Raw genomic sequence first — 16,798 nt, 5'->3', positions numbered from 1 at the left:
CACACAATGTTGTGTTAGTTTCCGGTGTACATCAGTGATTCCACATCTCCGTATGTTCTGCGGTGCACACTACACAACGCTACAACAGTACTCTCTACTGTATTCCCTGTGCTGTACCTTTTGTCCCTGTGATTTATTCATTCCCTAACCAGAAGCCCTACCTCCAACTCCCCTTCCCCCATTTAGCCCTTCTCCCTTTCTCCCCCTGGTCTGGCAACCATTAGTTCTCTCAATTTTTAAGTGTGATTCTGCTTTTGTCTGCTTATTCATATTTTGTTTTTTAGATTCCACAGGAGTGAAATCATATGGCATCTGTCTTTCTCAGTCTGACTGATTTCTCTTAGCATAACACCCTCTAGGTCCATCCATGAAATGTGTACTTTAAAAAAAAAAACTCCCCAAAGGCATCTAATGCAAATCTAGGTTTGCTTCCACTGGTGTAGATTTCAAAGAGCTGGTCATTTTCAATCAAAACGTTTTGCCACCTGCAGGGCATTTTGACAGGGAAATAGATATAAGAAACCTGGGTGGATAAAAACAAAACCTAAGAACAGAATTTCACTTTCCAATAATAATCATCACGGGAACAAAACACAGTTATCTTCAAATTTAAATTTATTAAGACATTCAGCTATGTCTGTCAGTCTACATCCAAATTTGCTACTAAAAATAAAATAAAGTCACATCCCACATTAGGAATATCGAGTCTGAAAAACACTTTTTGAGCCAAGCCTATTGTATAAATAAATGACTAGTTTCTTTTCATATCAAAATTCCCATAAAAAATTACAGTCCCCCCTCCCCAGTTCTACCTGTAGCCATGATGAATGTAAAAATTTAAATATGACACAAACTTGTCAAAGAAAAGGTGCAAAGTCTATTAACAGCTTTAAAAGTGGCATTTGCAGAGTGTGATCATACAGTTATGTACTCATTCCCCAAGTGCAAATATTGCCATAATTTAACACTGTTTTGATTCAGTTGCAAGAATTAAACATTACACAGGATTGAAAAGTACACTTCGGGCCTTTATCAGTGCCCTAAAACCCCTCCCACTTTGGTCTCCTACACTAACGTGGACCCCAAAGTGTTCATTAGAGTTTTAGTTTACGTCACACAGCCAACACAGTATACAATATATTAACAAAAGTTCCATATACATCAAAATATTGAAGACTCCATCATAAAGTTCAAGAGTCTCAGATTACATGAATGCACCCGCAAGGCCCAGTGCCCACCCACCCCCTCCCCTAAAGCACATACGAAGTATGAGCGTGCTTCAATCTTGGAATACAATCAATGCTCTTACATCTTTGATTTCATTTCAGTGCTGTACAAAACTCAATTATCACCTGACTGAGTTCCAATTAACTGAGGGAAAGGGGGGTGGTGAAAAGGGCTGGTCACTACTCATACTTTGTAGTAAGAATGATTCTGTCCCACAGAAAGTTAAATGTCAGTTCCGCTTCTGCCTGCTTCTTCCCATGCTGTCTTCATGCTCTTTATCCTTTCTTTAGCCCCTTGCAAGCACTCAAATCTGATTTTATGTATCCCTTTCAAATCAGGGGCAGTTTCTGAAGTTGTTAAGGTTGAGTTTTCTTGGCAGACCTCTACAAAATATCAGCATGGGCTATATAAATACATTTTGATTAGCATACATTGCAATTTTCTCCCACAATGTCAAGGGGATGAAAGCAAGCAGTCTCCACTGAGATTACTTCCTGGATCAGACCCTTGGAATGTCAAGTTTCCTGCCTCATCATCTCATACATTCATTCCTCAAATCTGAGCTCAAATTTCATAGTGAGTTAACTTCTCCAGAGTATCAAAGCATTATTTCTGCTTCTTTTCTTCTAGGCTGACCTCAACAGGACATGCTTCATCTTTCGCACTAGAAGGATATTCCTTAGGATCACAAGTCCCTTCCTGGCTATCTGATCTAGTGGCAATACACTCATTATTGTCCCTGGAACCTTCTTGCATCCCAGTCCCTGGAGGATGCTCTTGATTTGCAGGTTCAGTTCCTTCCTGAAGCATATTTTGCTCAACTCCAGCATGAGGTTGTGGAACCAGCTCAGCTCCTAACCCTGGAAGCTGGGAGGAGTTTTTGAGGTGGCAGTGGCACAGAGGGCAGGTCTCCTGGACATATAGCCACTTCTTGAGGCAGCCTGCATGGAAGAAATGACTGCAAGGTGTGATCACAGCAGATTTCATGTCCTAGAAGGGAGGGAAAGATACCTCAATAAATGCCCATTATCTAAAATCTTTGCTGCTAATCCCAAAAGTTCTAGTTCCAAGATTTCTTTCCCACAATTCCCCATAGAAAAGGTATAACACAGATTTTAGAATAAAACTCATTTTAGATTACAGTGATAATCCTCCTGCCTTCAGAGACACTTTTACACCAACAATGCAAGAACCACTGGCTAAGCAGTTTTTAAAAGAAGTAAAAATAAAAAATGAGAAAGCAACAAACTTCTTAACTGGCTTCTGCCTTCATATGGAACATGAGCATCACATAACTACTGCAGTGTGATCGCTGGGTTTCCCCCCGCATGGCACGCGTGTAATTAGAACCTAAGAAAATCTGATGAAGACAGGACTTCCCACAGTTATGCTTCAACACAGCTAAACAGATTATTCCATGATGAAATCACTGGCAAGGAGACAAAATCAGCCACATAACACCAGGGTATTGGCAAGGAAGTGGCAATTTCATTAGGGAGAATGTATGTAATGCAGTCTTCAAGATAGGGTCTGTATAAGCCACAGCTTCTCGATCTGCATCACAATCACCCAGAGTGCTTGCTAATAACCAGGCATATTATTGGGCCCCCCAAGACCTACAGAATTGGAATAGCTAAAGACAGCATTCACAAATCTACAGTTACAGCAAGCCACCCATGTAAGTTTTAGGCACACTCAAGTTTGATAACCACCGGATTAAGAAGTGGTTTACTTTGCACTAATGTTCCTTGCAGAATATATATTCGGGGAGGGAAGGCTGAGGACAGGATTTAATTGTTAAGAATATACATTTAGTGACTCAACCATTAATTTTGTTTAAAGTCCCAAAACAAGGAGTTGTAGTTGTGACAGAAATTCCTTGCCAAGAACTGGTAACACCTGGAAGTCAACTTTTAAGCAGAAAGCCATTCAAGGAAAAGCAGCCAGCTGGGAAGTTAAGCAATTTGACTTTCATTTTCTGTGTGATATCAGCAGGTAGTTCTAGCACCTCAAAAAAAGTGATGTGGCAACAGGAAATACAAAAAGGAGACTCTTAAATCCCGGAGTTGGAATATTTAGACATTGGCTGCTGAAGCTGATGTGCCCTGTCTTTGACGTGCTCTTTCCCACATACAACGATGCTACCAAGCACAAAGGAAGCAGAACTAAGACAATGGCCACTTCACTTGGGGGGAACCTACAATAGTCCTTAGTCCCCCAAATACAAAAACAACTCGGAAGACATTATTTTGTGAGTACCCAAAGGTATGTTCTAACAAGAATAAAAAAGTGGTAGTTGCATCTTATTTTTAAGACTAAATTCTTGAGCTAGGCAGTCTTAAACACACACCAATACATACACACTCCCATCTAAACTGTAAAGCACCTTGGCTAAAGACCATTCCCTCATACTGACTGACACTATTATCTCGTTTTAGTCCACCAGCCTACACTCTTTAAGAGGGATTTTAAACAATGTCTGTTGTTGCCCTTATTCTATCCATACTTCCAATAGCACAATTTAGCTATAAAAAGCTGCTCCTCAACCACCCCCCTGCCCAAGTTAGTGGTGACGATAAACTGTAGGCCTATTTTTTGCGGTGGTATTTCCAAACTCATTTCAATACTACGTTTCAATTTTAATAGAAGGCAGACATCAGCTCTTCATAACACACATGCCAAAGATGCCAGGAAGGCCAACTGCAACGGCATATGGGTTAGGTGACTCTCTCATACCCTCTAGTTCCCACTTCCAGACACAAAGGCTTGTATCCATCTCAGGTAGTCATCAACCTACAGGTAAACATATACTCTCTCTACCTATGTTAAGTAAATGAATACTTCTTCCCATCCTGGAAATACCAGAAGGAAAAGTGTCAGAATCTTGGCACACCACTTTTCAGAAGTTGCTGACTCCTGAACGATCGTATATATTTGACAGGATGTGTGTGTGTGTGTGTGGTGTGTTGTGTGTGTATATTTGGGAGTAAATATAAAATACACCTGACCTGTTTTTCCTTTATTTATTGGTGAGCAATGTTGAAAATAACAATAAATTAGAACTTGAGGGACTAAATTAAAAACTTAACTCAGAAATAAAATGGAAATATTCTATCAGGTCTTTAATAATTTCTGAGACCTATTTTTTTTAACCAAGGAAATAATTCTGCCTACAAATTTAACTTAAATTTGGTTAATGTGGTTAAAGTCCCAAGTGATACACCAACCCACCCAAATGGATTCCTATTGTATGAGTTACCTGATAACAGATGGCACATATATCATTGTGCTTCTCCAGCTGCTCTTTTGTAGCAATGGGTAATGATTTAATCTTATTCACAGCATCCCTTCGGAGTAGGAAGCTCTTCCACCCCAGCTGTGCCCGAAGCCACACATTATAATAGGAATGGATAAAGATGATCATTGAGCCCATTACGGTCCATTCTCCAAAGATGGTCTCTGAGACACCATAGGCCACCACACAGAGGGCCACAAGAAACTCCAGAAGGCGGTAAGTGCCATTCACATAGTAGATGACATCATCCATGTTTTCCACTGGCTCTTTTCGGAATTCCTCAACCATAAATAAGACATAAATAAAAAGTGTTCCCAAAACCTGTAAAATACATGTATTTTAAAACAGAGTATGACCACTAAGAAAGGCTTTTCATAGACTTTAAGCAATAACATTCCTAACAGTTTTAGGATGCCATATTTAATATCAGAGAAAACCATGGTATAATTAAAATGCAGGTAATCTCAGTGATCCAAGCATTTGATACCAAAAAGCCGTATCTTGAGATGTAAGTTTCTTAAAATAATTCTGACTAGTTATCACTTTTCTGACTCACCCTTTCCTTTCATTCCCCAGACATCACCAAAACCCATTAAAACTCTCTCTAAATTTTCCTAATCCTGTAGTCAACTTTCAAAGAACCTTTATCTCTAAAGTAACAATGAATAAATCTTTGTTGCCAGTGTTATGTTTTCTTTTACTTCTTACTGATCAGGCAGCAAAGATCCACTTTCAAGTTACAATAAGCTTATTATTTCCAGGGCAATATTATCTGTTGTATGTATCTATGTGTATATTACACATGTCACATATTCACATAAATCATGAAACTAAGAATATTCTTGAGTGGGTATTTACTAAGAAAATGTGCTCCAGACAAGCTATAAAATCTTTAATATTTTATAGTTACTTATCAATTTAAGCTTTACATGATAGCTCTGTATCATTTTAAACATTTGCAAGTTTAATTACCTTGATAAAAAAAAATACAGTGACACAGATAGGTGTGATATTTTAATAACCTACTATCTAAGCTCTACGTTCATATCAGTGTAATGTTATTCTGATAAGTAAGGTAGGAAGCAATCACCTAAACAGGTCACTTATAATCATTCATCTTGAAAAAGTTTAATTCTTTTTCTGGAAGGAAAAATAAGTAAATTCAATTATTATGTAAAGTTAATTATTCCTAGGCTTACCTGAAGAGAGGTGAGAATGCTGCTAGAAATAATGATAAGCAGCCAAAAATCCATGTGGAAAAACTGGCAAATCATGTAAGCCATGTAAGCAGGGAACACTAGCAAAAATAAACAAAGGCTCACAGCACGGAAGTGTTTCCATAAACTCCTAGAGAAACAAAAACAGTCCTTTAAAGCACCTGTCACCCAGGACCACAACAATCGTGTTAGCAACGGATAGGTCTTGGACCATGCTGACATTTCCCAAATGCTTTACTAAGCATCCTTCTCCTTGCCAGTCACTATAGACTAGGTTTCAGGACAAGGGTCATAGGCCTGGTATTTCAAAGCCACCTGAGTCACCTTTTCTCTCCACTCAGTCAAAATTCCCAAGCACCATCAGTTTTAATAGTTAACTTTCAGTTCCATTTTCATTCCTACAAATTTCAAAGTGATTTCAGGCTTTTGGAGCATTAACCCTTCACAACAATGTATGATCTTAAGTCATAAGACATCTTCTTCCCACCTGTTGCACTGTGATGGAAATCTCTGCTACCGTAAGCACAGTATTACTAAGAGGAATGGTTCTCCAACAGCTATATTAATCTTCACATCTGTCAAGGCTGGGGGCGGAAAAACTATGAACCACTGTGTTTTAGCACCTACTAGTTGGTCTTCCTCCCCTAATTCCAGTCTATCCTGGATACTGCCTGCCTGATTAATCTTCCTAAAGCTCGACTAGCATTAATATTGTCAATGCCTTCTCTAAACTTCCTAGCCTTGCATCTGAGCTCAACTCCCATTTTTTTGGTCCAAACTTGTCAATCCCTATTCCTCACTATAAACAAAGATGGTTAGTTAACTGTACTCCCAGAAAAACACAAAGCACTCTTACATCCCACTAGAAATGCCTCTGTCCCACTCTCTCTTGTTCTAAACCCCTTAAGCTAGCTCAAGCTGAACAAATCAGGTAGCATGAATCCCTTCTCCAGGAATCACTGATCCTCTCAGAATACTGGTACCAGCAATCATACACCAAAATTATAGTCTTGTTTCAATCATACAGATATTTATATGTTGTATGCCTAAATATTTTTATTTATACTTTATTTTTTATCTAAAGTTATTATCTAAATAATACATATGTACATATACATAAAAATGTCTTATCACCCAAATTTACACTCCTTTAAAAAAAGAACAATATCTCCTTCCTCACATAACTCAAGCTTTTAAGCTCAACTTGTTTGAAGGGGCAAAGAAAATTTGAAAATTTATTTCTCTGCTTGATATTTTCAAATTATTTTCCATCTACTGCCATCTATTTTTTTTTTTTAAACCTACCTATCTATCCACCCAAATGCAAAGCCCTATGATATAAGCAGGACAAAAGTGATCATGGTTATATCAAGGGGAGTACTATATATGTAAGTAAAATATAACTTCATATACATAGCTTAATGTATACATATACTTTATATACAGCTTAGTGTGTGTCTTAATATATTATATGTATACTTTTTACATACAATAAGACTTTATGCTTTTAAGACACCCAACAAATCAAGAGACTTCTCAGACTTAGATTTCAGTTTCTGATTCCACTTGAACCCCACTTGTCAACGGTGGAATACATATACAGAAGAAGCCCCAGTTATGGCAAAAGAAGGAGGAACATAATTTTTTCTTGTGTACCTCTTCACATATCAAAATATTCTACTAAATCATTCCTTAAATACACCGCAATTTAAGACAGATTGTATACCAAGTTTTAAAAGATACACAAACCTAACAAGTTAGGTTGTTCCCTAACAAGTGCCTTAAGCAGAAATTTGAAAAAGCTTTCCATACAACAGAGAAAAGGGGAATTCCACCCCCTTTAAGTTTACTTATAGTTACTTTATGAAGATAGAGGGCTGCCACAAGGTATTTTTAAAAAGGGTAATAGATATTTCCATTTCGTGGGTAAATAAAAGCCAAAGGTAGGGTAATTTTTTAACACACTGATCACAAATCTTGAAAGAAATCACTGTGGGGTTCACAAAAACAAATTTCCTCTCTCATTTCCAAAACCGATTTCTTCCCTCTCAAAATACAAAACGCAATTAAAATCTATGTAAATTGAGTAACAAAGACTTAAAATTATTACTGACTTCCTATAAAACATGAACATTTATTCATTTAATCATTGAGGAAATGTAGATTTCAACCAAATTGTTTAAGAGCTCATGGCTGCAAAAAAATTAAGTTTTAATTAAATATCATTATATGTGATCTCAAATCCATGCAGTCTGAAGGAGATTTTTTAAAAAATGGCATAAGGAAAAAAACCACACACAAAGTTAAATGCTAGACTGTATGGGACTTTCTATAATTAATAATTCAGAGAAGAATTATTATTATAGTAAAAATTAAAGCTAGGTACTTTGGAACTGTTTTACACCTTTTCTTGCAAACATTTTCCACCTCCCAAAGTTATGGGACAAACATAAACTTGCGGGTAGTTCTGCTCTGAGATCCAAAACATAAAAAGTTCTATTTTATTTTTTTAAAGAAAGGCAGGCAGGCAGGAATTACTGTAACAGTAGTTATACTTCATTAGATGTTAAATTATAAATCATTTTCTTTAACAGGCTAATTTGCCTTAAAGCTTTAAATATATTTTTCAAAATTAAGCGGTGATCCATTTATATAAAATAGGAATATATTTACATATAGACACAATGTGTATTTTTAATTACACAGAGAAGCATGAACACCTATTATCCCAAGAGTTATAATTTATGCCTAATTTTGGCATAAGTATGAATATACACAAACACACACACACACATAGTGTGTATATTATATACACAGATATATTTATTTTCTTATTTACGCAGTTAAAATTCTATTAAAATCTAATTTAAAATTAAATATAAAATGAATAGCAGAAAACATTGAAATCTTATCCCATTAATAAGCACTATAAAATAAAAAAATTTTCCATTCACCCAATCCATTTTTTTAAAAACGTTTGTCATTTGAAAATCTACTACATAATTTGAGTAAGTAGACCATTATCCTAAAATTCCTTGTTAAAAACTGAATAAAATTTACAGATAAAGGCAACAATTATCTCTATGGCTAAATCTGAGACACCTTTTTAGGTTAAACACTGGAAATTACATCTAGTCTAAGCTATTCCAAAGACATGTGAAGCATTTTTCCCTCTAATAATTATTTCTTAAATAACAGAAGCAGTGTTATTATGAACTATCAATATTATCTCTTAATTATTTCTCTAATTTGAGAATTAAGATACTTTTCATTTCCTTTCTCAATCCCTAGTACTCTGAATTAGTCATAATCCTTGATTCAGGATGCATTGTCACCATTGGTCTGTGGGTGTCCCTCTTTCTACTGAGCTAGTAATCTAATTAGCTATCTTAAATATTGTAACAAGCCTTCACGAACCCGTCTCTCCATACAAAAGTGAGGGCCTGGACAATTAACCACGATTAACCATATAGCAGGCCTGCCTATTCCACATCCTGCCTCCCTGTACCCACTGAAAGCATTAACTTGAATCTGTGTTCTTTACTCTCGCTTGCTTTCCTTTTTACAGTTTTGCTTATTAATTTGTACGTATTCCTAAAGGGTATATTTTAAATTTTTAACATAAAAATAACATGCTACACTGTCATCTCTTGGGATTTATTTTCTAACTTTATAATGCTATGACTTATGCATATTGTTTTCTGTGTCACTGTATTTCTAACATTCCACAGTAACTATTATCACATTTACTCACCCACTTTCCTGTCTATTGTCATTTGGCTTGTTCCTGGATTTTTGCTACTGTGAATTGTGCTCTGGACATTCTTCTGTATGTCCTTACTGAACATGTGCAAGAATGTCTTGAGTATATACGTAGGAGGAGCGATGGCCACACTATTTCCAAAGTGATTATGCCACTTGATACTCCCACCAGAAACCAGGGATACTGTGTCATCTAGACCTTCTTCCACTCTAGATAATCAGTTGACTTTCCTTTCTCTCTCCCTTCTTCCTTCCTTCCTTTATTCCTTGACAATCCCACAGGTTTAAAACAGCACCTCAGAGTGGTCTTGATTTACATGATACTGAACCTTTCTTCATTTCCAGGTGTCTCTCTCACTAAAAACCTAAAGATAAAAATGTTTTTCATCCATTTCTCTTGCTCATTTGAGCTGTTTGTATTTTGATACCAATTCCTGGGCAAGTACAAATACTATGAATATCTTCTCCCAGTTTGTGAAGTTAACTTTAGGTCTAAAAAGTTATTAATTGTAATCATTAGATTTATCACTCTTCCCTTTCATAACCATGGCCCGTCTTAATACTTACTCTCACTCTTCCACAGCAGTCAGTTTAAGAAAGTGTTTCCTACTTGAAAGTCTGTAATATATTAGCCTATGTGAGATTTAATTTTTTGTTTTTGACATTTTAGGTTTCTAACATTCCAGGGCTGATTCTTTGTTTAATAGTGTGAGAGAGGAACCCATTCCATCTGTTTCCAAATAGAAACCATTTTTTCCAGCAACATTATGGAAGACTGCCACCTGTCCTACTCATTGGACATGCCTCCCCTGTCATATATCAAAGTCCAACATATATGGGTCTGTTTGGGGGCTCTCTGCTCCCGTGCTCAAGCCGTCTATACTCCAGCTAATACTAAAAATTTGCATAGTACCTCCTACTACGAGTAAAATAAAACTTTATCTTTCTCAAGTCGTCTGTCTGATTTCAAAACAGGGATTATACTAGCCTCAAAGAATTGAGTTAAGTAGTATTCTTTTTATTGTCTGGAAGGGTGTATTTCAAATAGGGATAGTCTGTTCCTTCAAAGTTTGGAACTTGCTTGTAATACCATCTGGGTTGAGAGGTTTGCCATTTACTTCCACTTCTTTAACAGCTACAGAACTATCCAAGTTTTTAAATTCTTTAGTCAGTTCTAGTAAGTTACATTTTTCTCATACTATTCCATTTCACTTGTTTTAAAAAAGTACTGGCATATAGCTGTTGATAGGACTCTCTTATTTACTGCAGGCAATGGTAGAGAGAAGAACCTAACCCTAACAATTCAACCCTTTTTCATGCTTTCATAGCCAAGAGCCACTCTGGCTTAGGCTAACACTGCAGCGGACACCAACACCACTGACATCAATGCAAAATAACCACCGCCCACCCACACACAGGGCTTCTCCCTTCCTTTCTAAACTTCCTCTCCATTTGACCTTGAAGAAAAAACATCCTGGTGGAAATCAGAACTCGATTTACTGGTTCTTATGGTAGTGGAACTATATATGTCTTTCTCTTTTCTAATATTTTCTATAGTATTATATTAGTCTTATCAGTATATGCTAAATTAATTTGTATAAGTAATACTACTAAATGATACTGTCAGAAATGACAAAGTAGTGTTGTACTTAGGTCAAAACAACCCATTTAAATGGCTACTTAACCGAGCTCACAGCGGAGTTCAACAACTGAAATGCTCCTATTGAGATGCCTTAGACCTCAGAACCAAACCTCAAATAACTATAATTAAAATGATTATCTGAAACAAATCAAAGTGCTCTGAGCTTATTGAAATTAAATTGATTCTTGCAGCCACCATTTGAGAAAATTTTCAGAATGTTCAGCAATGTGGGATATGGGGATAAAAAGACAAATCTGATGAACTGTAATTAAAATGTTGATTTGAAGTGTTCTGAAAAATCTGCTGTCAAAAATTTATCTCCCAAAAGATCGCCTGTTCCCTTACTCATAAAACATTACTGAAGAAGCAATAAATTCAGGTATTTCAAAACTCAGCAGAATGGAATACCAACAGATGCAAAACAGCGGTGCTGAATTTTTAGTAATTCGTTATAGAATGCCCTTGTAGAAGCTACAGTAAGCCTAATTCTATCTTAGAGAGCTAAATAATAACTTTTTTTTTTTTTAAGATTTATTTACTTGACACAGAGAGAAAGAGATCACAAGTAGGCAGAGAGGCAGGCAGAGAGAGAAGGGGAAGCAGGCTCCCTGCCAAGCAGAAAGCCGGATGCCGTACTCGATCCCAGGACCCTGAGATCATAACCTGAGCTGAAGGCAGAGGCTTAACCCACTGAGCCACCCAGACGCACCTAAATAATGACTTTTATTCCTTAAGAAAACTTCTGTAATATGACATGAACATAAATGCAGCTATTAATTTTGCCTGGTCCCATAAGGTGTCAAGAATCCCCACTAAAACCTCAGTAAGTTAAAACTGTCTAAAGGCCATCCCATGAGGCCGTTATTCCATAAATGCCTATCTTTATGACTGCCCAAGAGCCTTTATTTCTCTCTCCTTCAAATGATTTTCTCTGTTCTCTCAGTGCTTTCTCTGCTTTAGCATTACACAGAAAATCTATTATTTACTATATTTCCTGTACTAAATTTGATTCTCTCCATCCTTCATTTTAAAACTGAACAAACATAAAAAGCATTAAATTTCTTTGACGAAAAAGGTGACTTGTAATTGGCCTTTGATGTGATTTCTAACTATAAGACTCTTGAGAGAAAAAAACAGAAAAGTCAAAACACATAGAGAAAATAAAAAGGTAAACTTGTCACCTTAAGCTAATACCAATTATTCATTCATTTTCTGTCTCTAAACATTATCTAAATCTTTAGACAACAAACTCATATAAAGAATATTATAAAAATTTCTTTTAGGAAGTTTCTTACTTGTCTCTAGATGCTCCCAGCGCCAAAACAATAGGATCTGCAATCTCTAACATAGACTGCAGAATAGAAGCTACGACAATGAAAAGGATAATACTGAGCAGGAACGCTCGGTGAACAACCTGTAGTTCTATCAGACCAGTCTGCACTGCCAGGATTAACAGCGTAACTCCTTCTGTCATGCCCCTAGAAAAAGCATATGTTTTCAGAAAAGCAATCAGTCAGAACCTCATTTCATTCCAAGAAAAAATAATTCAAAGACTTACATTGTTACGTATTTGTGATCTGGTCTGACTTAGACAACAAACCTCATCAGAATATTAACTTTTATAGAATACCAATATAATAGTAATATATAGTCATAATACACCATTTTATGCATGCAAAACGTTAACAGCTATTATTTGAGCATACAATGAGGAGATATAAAGCAACTTCTTTTTTTTTTTTTTTAAAGATTTTATTTATTTATTTGACAGACAGAGATCAGAGGTAGGCAGGGAGACAGGCACAGAGAGAGGAAGGGAAGCAAGCTCTCTGCTGAGCAGAGAGCCCGGATATGGGGCTCGATCCCAGGACCCTGAGATCATGACCCGAGCTGAAGGCAGAGGCTTTAACCCACTGAGCCACCCAGGTGCCCCTAAAAAGCAACTTCTAAGATAAATAAAAGTGTTCTAACCAGGCTTTGCTAATGAGCCAGATACTCTCCCATTCTTAGATATTCACTGAATTATGCATATTTGTTATGAGCTATATCTTGATTATTAAAAAAAAAATCACAGGTAAACATCTTCATAGTCTTAGAGTAGAAAGGTCTCTTTAAGCAGACTATAAACTTTTTTGAAATTCTGTTTCCATATGGAAAATTTGTACAAAATCCTGAGATCTTTTTTATCTTAATCACTTGATTTACAAAGAACTCTCACAAATAAATGAACAAGGCTAAATCTAGTTTTTCAAAACCACAAATGAGCAAATATATCAAAGTTTGATGACCCAACCACCAACAAGGAATTATGAGAAAAAAATGGGGAGACTAATATTGAGATAAAACAGATAAAACCTTTTTACAGAAAAACTCACTAATAAATTTAAAAATGTATATACCCTTCAATTCAATGATCTTACTGGTAATAATTTACCCTATGGATGTACTACAAAAAACTTAAATGTAAGAGAAAATATAGTGAATAACAGAACATGTTATGTGGTATCACAAGAATACAACTGGCAAAATCCAAACTCTGAAAAATTAAACAGGACAATCTGGTGTCTTCAACAAATAAAATGAAAGGGAAAAAATACAGACACAATAGGGACCTGAATATTAAAAAAGAGGCTTAAAAAATATTAACCAACTGCAATATGGCCCTTATTTAGATCTGAAGCTGACCAAACAAAAAAAAAAAAAAATTTTTTTTTAAAGGGGGGGGAATATGAACACAACTGGGAATCCGATGTCGAGGAATTCTCTTACTGGGAATGAATGTGCTATTATAGTTATGCTTTTTCAAATGAGACTGAAATATTTATGGGTAAAATGATATTATATCTGGGATCTGCACCAAGGGCAGCTGCGGATTATGGAGGGGACAAAGTAAGTGGAGTAGATAGGGGCATGCATGAAAGAAAACTGGCTGTTATTACTGGAGATGGGTCACAGGTATATGGAAGTTCACTTTACTATTCTCTCAACTTGGTTAATTTGAAAGTTTCCTAATTAAGGGTTAAAAAAAAAAGAAATACATTAGTATTTTGAAATACTATGACTTTATCAGAAAGAATGAGGATGTCTTTGTGTTGATATAAAAAAAATCCAAAACATATTTAAGTGAAAAACTAAGGGGCCAAACTGTGTATACTATGTGGAAATGAAATAAAAACAACAAGAGTAGCAAAAATATATATGCGTACTTTTCCCCACAAGAAATTTAAAAATAACCATTAAAAGCTGCTACCTTTAGGGAGAGGAAATGGCAAGCAGGGGGAAAAGAGTTGTCACTTCCCATTTCACATTTTCTGAATGGTGTGAATTTTATGAGCTTATACATGAATTATTTTGCTTTCTTGCCCTTCTCCCTCTTTTGTCATTATAAAGGTGTTAGCTGGGACTAGCAGGAAGATTATAAAGCTTAGGGTTTTTTCCTCTTCTGTCATTAAAAAAATAATGTACACTAAAAAAAAAGTTTCCTCCAATTTACAAGGTACTTCACCATCTACTAATTCTTTTTTTTTTTTTTTTTAAGATTTTATTTATTTATTTGACAGAGAGAGATCACAAGTAGGCAGAGAGGCAGGCAGAGAGAGAGGAGGAAGCAGGTTCCCTGCCAAGCAGACAGCCAATGCGGAACTCGATCCCAGGACCCTGAGATCATGACTGAGCCGCCAAAGGCAGAGGTTTAACCTACTGAGCCACTCAGGTACCCCCATCTACTAATTCTTAAACATTCCATAAAGACTTAAAATTTTAAGAGTTTATATAAAGTTATATAAATGAAATCATTAAAAATTCCTATATTAACAGAAATTGTGATAAGTTCTAGAAATAGCGTTTCCCAATATCTGATCTTGGTGATTTAATAACTATATTAACCATTCTACATTCTCATTAATGTATCCCTTGAAACTTCAATCAGTATCAAAATTATGTCCACACACAAAAAATTTTTTCAAGTATCAAATATAGAAATTTGATTTTAACAGGGCTACACTTAAACTTCAATGGGAAAAAGCAGGCTATCAAAAATCTTTCAAGGTACCTGGGTGGCTCAGTCAGTTAAGTCAGTTGATTTTAGCTCATAACTCATGATCTCAGGTTGTGAGATTGAGCCTCTCATGTCAGGCTCTGTGCTGAGTGTGGAGCCTGCTTAGGATTCTCTCTCTCCCTCTGCCCCTTACTCCCCACCTACCCCCAAAATCTCTTAAATCTAGGAATGTGTCCAAGATATACTGTTATGTACATACAGTAAAAATCCATCTTTTACAAATGGAAATTCAGTTATATTTTCAAAGTATTTTAAATCCAAACAGTTGCAACCATTCAAGAAAAAACAAATCTCAAAATTCCGTTTCCTTTGAAATTCATCACTATTTCTTCAAGTTCTATACAATATTTAATGTCTAGAGATATCCATAGTCAAGAACTTACCGATTCATGGCAGGATCATTCATGAAAGCTCGATAACCCTGCAAGTAAAACTTGCAGAGCGTCAGGACACCCAAGGCAACAAAGGAAACCGTGAAGACCAAACCCAAAAGCGAGTAGGGAGTGCTGCAGCATTCAGCAATACTAGAAAAAGGGGGGTGGGGAAATATTGACAGATAAAAATTTTCCACTTGAAATAACACCATCTTAAGCCTTCAAAACCACCAATCTTGATCTGATCCTCTTCAATTAAAACACCCCACACCAAAATTTGAGGTAAAAATCACCTAACCATTCCATTAATAACTTAAATTCATTCTTGTATTATCCTAACCTACTTTTTACAAAAAAATCTCTGGCAAATATTCCGTACATAGCACCATATCTGAAACAAAGTCTTATCTATTTTTATTTATCTATCATCTCTTTCAAAAGCAGTAATGGCTTAAATTTTCTTCAAACCCTAAGAAACATATAATTAACATGCTGATAATATTCAAAAAAGACTCGTATAGTTGCCCATAGTTCCTTCTGAAAAATGCTAGCTATTCAAATTATTCAGACTGTAAACAATTTGTGCTAATAGTCAAAACTCCTTATATGACCAAATTGCTATCAGGGAAGGCCCATATTGACTTTGCAGCTCCCAACTCCTCTCAGTATAACTGTACTTTCCATATTATTGATACTTTAAATTTTAATTTAATTTAGGTTTACATAATTGCATTCTTTTCTGGGTTATTTCAAAAGCATATCCAAGAATATAGCCTAAGACCACTTAAAAATAATTTTAATATCGTTTTTTCATAAAAGTTTGCTATGAATACCACTTACAAGAAGAATTGGAAAACCTTACACTACCTAAAGCTTGTAAATACTTTCACACTTTATGGCAATACATTCAATATTTTCACTGAACATTTTAGATACTAACTTATTAAGTATTTTACAAACATATGTAGTATTATGTACTAATAATTTGGATTTAGCATTTATACAGCATTTAACAAATGTTCAAATAAGTTTTAGAATTTCAGTTAAGAACTTCATTCAGGAGATGAGGAATTCATTCAGGCAAATCAATACCTATCTTTTACTATGTAGCTCTGTGCTTCTGCTACATAATTATTCTTCCTACACAATTAATTGCTTTATAAGTAAGTTCTTAAATGAAAATATCTACTTTTCCAAAGACCGATGTACATTACGATGAGAAAA

At 35.7% G+C, this 16,798-nt stretch overlaps 1 protein-coding gene across 3 annotated transcripts in view; it reads right to left on the bottom strand.

The window, feature by feature from the left end:
• Positions 1-597: 597 nt before the first annotated feature.
• The window catches only part of RNF145 (ring finger protein 145), a 54,483-nt gene continuing 38,282 nt past the window's right edge, over positions 598-16,798 (bottom strand). For all 3 annotated transcript variants that reach the window (XM_032337157.1, XM_032337159.1, XM_032337158.1), the window contains 5 exons: positions 15,584-15,724; positions 12,439-12,621; positions 5,722-5,869; positions 4,487-4,843; positions 598-2,217 (listed from right to left, as the gene is read on the bottom strand). In XM_032337157.1, coding sequence (XP_032193048.1) covers positions 1,834-2,217; positions 4,487-4,843; positions 5,722-5,869; positions 12,439-12,621; positions 15,584-15,724 — 1,213 coding nt within the window. In that variant the 3' untranslated portion in view covers positions 598-1,833. The remainder of the gene's footprint in view (positions 2,218-4,486; positions 4,844-5,721; positions 5,870-12,438; positions 12,622-15,583; positions 15,725-16,798) is intronic.

This window comes from Mustela erminea, chromosome 3 (assembly GCF_009829155.1).
Source record: "Mustela erminea isolate mMusErm1 chromosome 3, mMusErm1.Pri, whole genome shotgun sequence".
NCBI classification, from domain to species: domain Eukaryota; kingdom Metazoa; phylum Chordata; class Mammalia; order Carnivora; family Mustelidae; genus Mustela; species Mustela erminea.
Note: the sequence above shows the minus strand (reverse complement) of the source record. Positions and strands in the feature narration are given on the sequence as shown.